This window comes from Terrapene carolina, unplaced genomic scaffold (assembly GCF_002925995.2).
Source record: "Terrapene carolina triunguis isolate 2854851 unplaced genomic scaffold, T_m_triunguis-2.0 Scaffold21820, whole genome shotgun sequence".
In the NCBI taxonomy this organism is placed as follows: Eukaryota; Metazoa; Chordata; order Testudines; family Emydidae; genus Terrapene; species Terrapene triunguis.
This window is the reverse complement of record NW_020686171.1, coordinates 2,612-12,212: the sequence shown is the minus strand read 5'-3', so window position 1 is coordinate 12,212 and position 9,601 is coordinate 2,612. Positions and strand designations below refer to the sequence as shown.

The 9,601-nt window shown below is 51.9% G+C and overlaps 1 protein-coding gene across 1 annotated transcript; it reads right to left on the bottom strand.

The window, feature by feature from the left end:
- Positions 1–4,810: 4,810 nt before the first annotated feature.
- On the bottom strand, positions 4,811–8,452 carry LOC112123007 (mast cell protease 1A-like). Its single transcript, XM_029913973.1, has 5 exons — positions 8,377–8,452; positions 6,601–6,748; positions 5,747–5,882; positions 5,318–5,575; positions 4,811–4,954 (listed from the first exon to the last, which is right to left on the bottom strand). The coding sequence occupies exons 1-5, from the start codon at positions 8,450–8,452 to the stop codon at positions 4,811–4,813; spliced, it is 762 nt and encodes a 253-aa protein (XP_029769833.1).
- Positions 8,453–9,601: the final 1,149 nt, after the last annotated feature.

Here is a 9,601-nt window from a genome sequence, read left to right as displayed (position 1 = left end):
GATGCTGGGTAGGATTGGTGGCCTATGATCTACAGATTTTCAGACTGAATGATCTGGTCTGTTCTGGCCTCAACTCTGCCATGCTATCTTGGGGGGATCCCAGGCCGGATACCCTGGACTCCCTCCGCCGAGTCTGAAACAAGAGACTGCCCAGCTTCCAGCAACCCGACCGCCAACACACCCATTGCCTCTTCTCCTGGTCTTTGCCTCACTTCCCAGGCAAAGTGTCACTTGGTCACATCCCCCTCCTGGGTCTCAGGTTACAAAGGGCACCGTCCATTGCTTAGGTGCAGGGAGGTGGAGCCACCTCACCTGCCCCCGAATGTCTCAGCAAAATCACAGACCCTTATTCCCACCACCTAGGCATTGGTGCAATACACAGGGAAACTGAGGCACTCACAGTGTTCATGTGAAACAGTAAGACTCATGTAGGCTCACGTACAACATAATAAGGAGGAAAAATCCACTTTGTCACATATGTGCTAGCATTATATGTGAAGTTATGAAGTGTTGCTGTATGTGTTACTGAAATACCTTGTGAGCTTGGGAGCACCCACAACCAGCCTTTTCAGTTACAACAAAAGAGTGGTAATTCTTAAAAAAAAAAATTCAAAAACAGACTCCAATGAGAAACTGCAGAACTGGAATTAATTTGCAAACTGGACACCATCAAATTAGGCCTGAATAAAGACTGGGAGTGGCTGGGTCACTACAAAAAGTCATTTTCCCTCTGCTGATACTCACACCTTCCTGTCAACTGTTGGAAATGGGCGACGTCTACCTTGATTGCATTGGCCTCATTAGCACTACAAAAGTAATTTTCCCTCCCTCGGTATTCACTCCTTCTTGTTAACTGTTAAGAATAGGCCACTTCCACCTTAACTGAGTTGGCCTCATTAGCACTGACCGCGCACTTGGTAAGGCAACTCAAATCTTTTCGTGTGCTATAATATATATTTTGCTTACTGTATTTTTCACTCCATGCATCTGATGAAGTGGGTTTTAGCCCACAAAGGCTTATGCCCAAATAAATTTGATAGTCTCTAAGGTGCCACAAGGACTCCTTGTTGTTTTAACAAAGGAGTAGCCATCAATAGCCAGATGGTATTAATGGCTCATCAACACACAATCCACTATCCCAGAGGCTTCTAGGAGAAGGCAAGTACACCATGGGGGCCGACTAACCCACATCACAGCAAAGATCTTTCCAGCAAGCTGGAAATAAAGGATAAAAGAGGGGAAGTGACATCATGACTTGGCCTCTAGGCCCCAATCTGAACACCTTAAGAAAGTCTGGAAAACAAAGGCTTTGAACTGGGGATGGGTGGTCCTAGGCTGGAAAAGAGTCCCAGTCTGAGTATTGAGGATGTGTGACCTGTTTGTACCATCTGTCAGGGTGAGACTCTCCTTGATTCAAATCCTGTTTAGTTTGTAGAACTCAGACTGTAAATTTATTTTTATTTCTTAAGGAACCAACTTTGATCTCTGCACTTGGTACTTATAATCACTTAAAATCCATCTTTCTGTAGTTAATAAACTTATTTTAATGTTTTATCCTCAGCAGTGAGTATGTCTAAAGTGCTTGGGAAATCTGCTATGGTTACAAAGTCTGGTGCTTGTCCACTTTCATTTGAAAAAGTGGCAAACTGGGTAATGAACTTACATTGGCCAGGTTTCTGACCAGTGCAAGAGGATCCAGGGCTGGGGAGCTGGAGGAATTGGCTGGAGCCTCTCTATTTATGGTTCATGAGTGGCTGGTAAAAGCATTCATGTAACTCAGTTGGGTTTGTTCATGCCTGTGGATGGCTGTGCAGTGCTGTGCAGTGCAGTGCCTGCCAGAGGCTTGACATCAGCATCACAGTGTGAGAGGCAGCCCAGGTTGGTGGGACAAAGGGCTCAGCGGTCCCACAGTCCAGGTTGCATGGCCCATGTGAAATAGGTTAAAAACTGCTTTGCCAACTGAGCGCAAAATGCAATGTCTTGCCCCCCTCCCGCCAAGGTGGGAGGTGACCTTTGCAGATGCACCTCTGAACTCTGGGTCTGCACTGACCAAGGAGAACAACTTTGAGTGGGATGCAGTGAAATCATGAGGGGCACGTTAAAGGGACTTTTGGTTTCTGGACTTAAGAACCTGAGGTGAAAGGACACTGCCCAACATACTCTGGGGTGGGGCTTTTGCTCATTGTTTTATGTTTATGAATCCTGCTTGTGGCATTTCCCCAAGTTAGTGCCGGGTCACTTCCACGCTTTTATTAAAAGTTTCTTTTCTACACTCAGACTCTGTGCTTCCGAGTGGGGAAGTATTGCCTCTGAGAGCCGCCCAGGGGGTGGTGTGTAATTCTCGTAGGTACCTGGGTGGGGGCTCGAGCCAATATTGTGTTTTATTTTTGATAAGGAACTCCTAGATATTGAACAGAGCCCTTGTTACTACCAACTCCAACTGGCAGAAGGGTTACATAATCAAAGTAGGGAAATGTGCTCTAGATGAAATTACTATCAGGTTGGGGGAGAACAGGTTGAAAGACCGTACTCAACGAGTAGTTCTCAATGGTGTACTGTAGTGGGAGGGTGTTTCTAGTGGGATCCCACAGGGGTCAGTCCTGGGTCTGGTACTGTGCAATCTTTTCAATAATGACTCGGATAAAGGAGCGGAGAATATACTTATCAAATTTGCAGATGATACGAAGCTGGGTGGGTCTGCAAACCTTTTGGAGGACAGCATTTGATTTCAAAATGAAATTGACAAATTAAAGAATTGGTCTGGAATCACCAAGATGAAATTCAGTGAAGACAAGTGCAAAGTACTTCACTTAGGAAGGAAAAATCAAATGCACAGCTACAAACTGGGGAATAACTCTCTAGGTGGTAGTACTGCTAAAAAGGATCTGGGGGTTATTGTTAGGTCTCCATTTCTGTCCCGGAGGTCATGGAAGTCACAGATTCCATGACTTTCCGCCAACTCCATGACTTCTGCAGCAGCCAGTGTGGCTGACCCCAGTCCCCAGGGACAGCCATACCGGCTGCTGCTGGATGTTTGTCGAACAGCTCTGCTCTACGATTATTGTGAGGCAGGTCTGTGGCCTGTGCTCTACAGGAGCTCAGACTAGATGATCACAATGGTCCCTTCTCACCTGGGAATCTATGAAGCCATGAATCCTTCTCAACTGTTCCCTGCCCTGAGTGTAGATGTGAGCCGGGGGGAGGGATGAGGGTCAGAGAGATCAGCCTCCCTCCCTGCCCCACCCCATCTGTGATAGCATCATTTCCCACAGACCTCTTGATGGGAGGGAGGAATAATGTGTCTGATTCTCAACCCCCCATAGCCAGCCAGTCCCCCTGTCTGGAGCTGGATGAGAGCTGGCACCCCCTAGAGGGGAAAGGCCCCGTATCCCATTCCTCACCCCCTGAGCCATCCAGTCCCCACACCCCTTAGAGATGAAAGAGGTTAAACCTGGTTCTTACATTACACGGTGGGGGGAGGGGAACTATAGAGATATCAATAGAGAGAGGCGTGTGTGAATTGGGATAGGTAAATGGGGGTGTGGAGAGAGACAGACAGACAGATATGTATGTGGGTGGATGGATGGATGGATGGATAGATAGACAGACAGATAGCTAGATTGGATAGAATAGAGAGATAGCTAGATAGATAGATAGATGGGGATGGATAGATTAATGGATGGGGATAGAAAGATGGATGGGAGTGAATAGATGAGGATAGATGGATGGGAATAGGATAGATCGATAGATGGGGATAGATGGGATAGATCGATGGATGGGGATGGATGGAAGGGGATGGGAACACATAGATCGATTTTTTGTGGCTAGAACTGTTTCAAACCTCTCCCACTTTTGTCCTGGAAGTTGAATCTCTGGAGTATGGATAGTTGATTGCTCAGGCTTCTTTTCTCCTTGTAGTTCCCTCTGCACCTCTGTCCCAGCCAGTGGGGACCTCTCCAGCCCTGAGGGGTTTAATTCCCCACTGGCACCCACCAGATCCTCATTCTGCATGAAATCACTGAATTCAGATGTCCTGGTTCCCAGCCTCCTGCATTAACACAAGCCCAGGCTTCCCCCGTAGGGGCTAATTCCATTCTGGCCCTGGCAGATGCAGCAGCTGCTCTGGATTTCATGGCTCGAGTCCGTTGCTCAGTCACTGAATCACTTTTGTTTGTAACTTCATTTTTATTCATTGCTGGCTACGAAGCAGCGAGCGAAATGCTGCAGGCCGAGCAGCAGGGCAGGGCAGGGGAGGTGGGAAGGAGGCGGTCAGTAGCCTTCGCTGAGTTCCCTTCCCACTGACCTTGACGACCATGGGGACAGGTGTGTTTGGAATGGGTGGTGCCTCCTCCTCCCCCCTCCCCCCCCCCGGGGGGGAATTAACTCGTGGGAAAGGCCCAGTGAGGACAGGGCAAACTGCAGTTTTAACACGACTTTGCAGGTCAGATAACAACAAACAGTCACTCAAGAGGCTGACAGGAGGGGAGAGCTACAAACTGTCGGGTCTTCCCCAAGATTTGGCTCATGTCCGTCACCCCGGGGGAAATAAAGCAGCTGTTTCCCTAGCAAGGAGGCAGGATTTCCAAGGGAGCCGACGGACGCTGGCCTTGAACCTGACTCCTAACTCCTCTGGACTCCCTGCCTTGATGCTCATGGGTTGGGCACAGCCTGAATTGCGCGATGGCTGGGGTTGGGGTGGGGGCTCAGCCTGGGTGGGCTCAGCCCCTCTGCGAAGCAGCCCCTACATCTGGGCCTCTCCAAAGGACAGAAGCGGCGCAGCTCCAGCCTGTGCAGCGATTCCTGGCGTGGCTCAGGGCTGCAGTCTCCTCATTGTCTCCTGTATCCAGGGGATGAAGGTGGAGAGTCTTGTGTACACCCCGGGAGGTCTGTAGGGCCCCCAGGAGACGATGCCGTGGGCTGTTTTCCCACACACCAGGGGGCCCCCAGAGTCGCCCTGTGAAATGAAACAAGCCACAGATGGAGAACAGTTCAGAGAGTCATTTCCCACTGATGCACAGCTCAGTGACACCCCCCCCCCCCCCCATGCAGCTGGTCTCAGTGTCCACCCTGATGTCCCCCCAGTCTCTACTTGCCCCCCCCCACGGCCCAGCTGGTCTCATCGCCCCACCCTTTCCCCTATCCAGCTGGTCTCTGCCTCCCTCCGAGAGAAGACCAGTTAGTTTCCCATTCACTTCTAGAGCACCTAGCGCAGCGGGGCCTGATCCCCAATAGCCCCTCGTAGGCCCGACTGCAACACCAACAGCCTCATTAATAATAACGACTTATCAAGGGAGTTTGGAGCCAGGAACAGATTTACCTTTGCTGAGTCTTTGCCCTTCTCTGGGTCCCCCGCACACATCATTGTGGAGGCGTTATAGTGACGATACATACACTCGTCATCCTCCAGCACCTCCACATCCACCTCCTGGAGTGTGGTGGCCATGGTTAAATTATTCCATGCTACAGTTCTGCCCCAACCAGCGACGCTGCATTTCCTCCCTGGCTTTACTTTCTTCTTGGTGTGGGGCAGGTTGATGGTTTTCACCCATCTATTCAGCTTCGCTCTCTTTGCCAGCTGAGAGACAAGACCGATGAAGATCAACATGAGGGTCGCACTCAAGGACACCCCCCCGTCCCCAACAAAAACCCATGACCATGGGGTCACTGGAGGCGGGGTGATGGGATGGGGGTGGTACCTGAAGCAGTCTGAGGTCACAGGGGAGAGGTAATGGGATGGGGGCAGTACCTTCAGCAACATGATGTCATTATTGCGGGGCTCCTTGCCATAATCCAGGTGCAGGTATTGGTGACCCACAAGGATCACTTGTTGGCTCTCTTCGCGTTCTCTAATGTTATGGGCTCCCAGCTTGACAGTGATCTTGCTGTAAAACCAAGGAGCAATATGTGGGGCGTTAGGGCAGGAGCGTACGTGAGGAGGGGGATGCGCACATGAGGGTCTGACTCATGATCAGTGACATGGAGGAGACAAGGCAGCCTGGGGTCTCCGGCCGAGATCTCAGTCTCTGCTTCTGTACAGCTTGCCAGCTCCGATCCGGTTCCAGGACAGGGGATTGGCTGGCTGGGTGGTGGGGGGCGGAATGGCACAAGGGGCCCTTCCCCTCTAGGGGTTGCTGGTTGCAGCATAAAAACCTGCCCAGTGGTGTGGGGGTCCCAGCCTCTGTCTCCACCAGCCCCTTGTGCTGTTCCCATGAGCTGCTTCACTCCTCGTTGTTCTCCCGTCCCCTGGGTCTCAGCTCCCATCAAGCCCAGTGACCCTTCCCCGGCATGATCCACACAGGAGTCTATGCCTAGGTCCCCCCAGCCCAGAGCCCTGCAGAGATGTCCTGGGGCTGTGAGCCCCTCCCTTCCTTGATCTGGGCAATGGGACAGACCCAGTGTTGGATCTGGACCATGGTTTGCAGAGGCCCCTACAGACACGCCGATGCCCCCTGAGCAGATCACACCCCTGGGCTCTGTTCTCCCAGCCTGTCCTAGTAACTGCTCCTTCCCTGCAACCTATGACAGCACCAGAGCTCCCAGCTCCCCCATCACCAGCTAAAGCCCGACCTGCCCCAACATCCCCAGCACAGAGGCGCTTACTCTCCCTTGCAGTGAGCAGCCGTCAGCACGAAGTTCTTTGCCACCAGGAACCCTCCACAGATATAGGTGTCCCCTTTGCGTTGTATTTCCAGATAGGCCATGTAGGGTCTGGAGTGGAGCTTGGCTTCCCAACCCCCAATGATCTCACCTGGGGAGAGACCAGATTCATAGAAAGAGCCCCATCATCTCCCTGGGCCGGGCTGGGACTGAGCTCCCCATCCCAAAGGGGAGTCTCTACAACCTCATCCCATCCCCTCTGATGCTCTCCTTGGGGATCCCTATGCCTGGAACCCTGCCCCATCCTCAGCGCTCCCCCAAGCTGGACACCCCATGGAGCCGGAGGGTAAATCAAAAGCTCTGACCTGCCTGGGTGGATAATCGGTACCAAATGCACCAGGAGGGGGGCCGTAATTGCGCTACCTGGAGTTAACAGCTTTGGGGGGGCAACGTCATCCCAGATTAGGCCAGGCAGCCCCTAGAAGGGCACAGACAAGTCCCTTGTGGATGCTTCTCCTTCTCCATTAACCCACAGTGACCAACCAAGACTGACCAACTCCAGTGGAAAACTGTGGTTTTTACTAAGGGTATTTTTTTCTCAGAAAGCCTTTTCTCTTCTTGAACATGTCTGATTTTTTCTTGTGAATCTGATTCTTTCCCCCTGGGTTTTGGTAATTTTTAGGTGGAAGGTTTCAGGTTTTGCTCGCTGTAAAAGAAAGAGTTTTGAGTTTTTTCCCGTGGAAAAATGAAAAACCTTTTGTGATCCGCTCCAAACAAGTCTCCACCCAAGTGGTTGGATGAGTTGGAAAATGCCACTTTCAACAAATTGCTGTTACAGTAGAGCCTCAAAGTTACCAACACCAGAGTTCGGAACTGATCTGTCACCCACACACCGCATTTGGAACTGGATGTGTGCAATCAGGCAGCAGCAAAGACAAAAAAAGGAAGAAGAAGCAAGTACAGCACAGTGCTGTGTTAAACGTAAACTACTACAAAAATAAAGGGAACGTTTTAAAAAAAAGATTTGGCAAGATAAGGAAACTGTCTCTGTGCTTGTTTCATTTCAATTAAGATGGGTAAAAGCAGCATTTTTCCTCTGCATAGTAAAGTTTCAAAGCTGTATTAAGCCCATGTTCAGTTGTAAACTTTTGAAAGAACCAGAATGTTTTGTTCAGAGTTAGGAACAACCTCCACTCCCGAGGTGATCGTAAGTCTGAGGTTCTACTGTATTTGCATTAGGGTGGCACCTAGACCGAGATGTGCCAGGTGTAGCACAGACCCCGACCAAGATCAGGGACCCCATTGTGCCAGGCCTTGCACTGACCCACAATCTCTGCCCCAAAGAGTGTCCAGTTCAAACAGACACAGGAAGAAACATTCTTCTTATTGTACAGATGGGGAAACTGAGGCCCAGGGAGACTGTTCCTAAGTGCTTTGGGTGCCCAGTTCCCATCAGCATCCCATGAAAATCCCAGTTCCAGGGACTGGCCCAATATCCGCACAGGAAGCCTGGGAAGATCTGGGAAATGGTCCCAGATTTCTTGGGTCCCAGCCCTGTGCCTTAGGCCTGTGACCAACCTCCCTGTCTGGGGCTTGGCTTGACAGTGGGATCCCAAAAGAGCCTGAGGGGCCCCAGCCACACTCAGGAGAGGCTTCAGGTTTCCTATAGCCCCCTTGGCCCAAGCAGGATCCGGGGGAGACCCTCACTGATGCCCACAGCTCCTGTTGCCAGGTGAGGGCCCCACTCCCCACAGGCTCCACTTCCTTCTCCACACTCACCAGCCTGAGTCCCAGGGGGCAGGAGAGAGGCCACGGGAAGCAGGACCAGCATGAAGAGCTGCATTGTCAGAGCCATCCACGGACAGGCACGGAGCCTCTGCCTTAGCCCTGGGGGTTATATGGACCAGGCAGGGGGCTGGGAGGCCCTGGCCTGGGAACCACAGAGGCACGTACACTCCTGCCCAGAAACGTCCACCCCAGATGGGCCAGGAGCAGAGACGCCCACTGAGGAAGCCTCCAGCCACAGCTGTGCCCATATCAGGGTGGGGGGTTTCCTCCCTGCTCTGGTACCCACCCAGCCTGGCTGCGGATGTGGTTAACCCTGCCCCCTTCCTACTACAAGTGTAAAAAACACCCCTGGGCTTCTCTGCAATGAGATACCCAGACCCACAGATTTCAAGTCCTGGAGGGACCATGGTGACCTCCCAGCCTGACCCCCTGGGTACCCCAGAGTCAGAACCCACCCAGCGACTCCTGCTTCCACCATGGCCCCAGGTCCCCTGGCTCCCTGGTCAAAGTTTGCACCTTAACACATCACTGTTATTTTCAATGGGGTGGCACGTAGACCGAGATCAGGGCTCTCCATTGTGCTGGGTGCTGCTCAGACCCACAATCCCTGCCCCCAAAGAGTGTCCAGCTCAAAGAGACACAGGCAGAAACATTCTTCTTATTGCACAGATGGGGAAACTGAAGCACAGGGAGATTGTTCCTAAACCTGTTTAAGGGGATTGGGTGCTCAGTTCCCATCAGCACTCCATGAAAATCCCAGCCCCGGGGACTGGCCCATGAAATCCACAGGGAGCCTGGACTGAGCTAGGAACTGGTCCCAGATTTCTTGGGTCCCAGTCCTGTGCCTTAGCCCTGTGGCCAGCCTGTCTGAGGCATGGATTGGCAGAGGGGTCCCACAGGAGCATGTGGGAACTGGGCCACCCAACTGCTCAGGCTGCTTTGAGAGCCCCAGCCTCACTCACTCCCTGTCAGTGGAGGTGCCGTCCCCCTGGGGGGATTCACATACACAGAGAAGGGAGGATCAGTGGTCTAGCATCATCCATCCCACCTTCCGCAGGGTCCAGTCCTGAATTCCCCAGCCAACCCCTCAATGGCCTTGGAGTCCATTTGGTGACCCGTACTATAGCTACATGCAGGATCCAGATAGCAGGTGGGTCCAGCACTGGCAGGATGCGGCAATGGGTCTAGAAACTAATGGTGTTCTTCTAGATGGATC

Excerpts from the sequence above, each read along its gene's own strand:
- LOC112123007 (XM_029913973.1), bottom strand. The coding sequence starts at position 8,452 with ATGGCTCTGACAATGCAGCTCTTCATGCTGGTCCTGCTTCCCGTGGCC. Across the intron at positions 5,883-6,600 it reads GCTGCTCACTGCAAGGGAGA|CAAGATCACTGTCAAGCTGG; the intron begins GTAAGCGCCTCT and ends TTGGTTTTACAG. Across the intron at positions 5,576-5,746 it reads ATGACATCATGTTGCTGAAG|CTGGCAAAGAGAGCGAAGCT; the intron begins GTACTGCCCCCA and ends CTTGTCTCTCAG.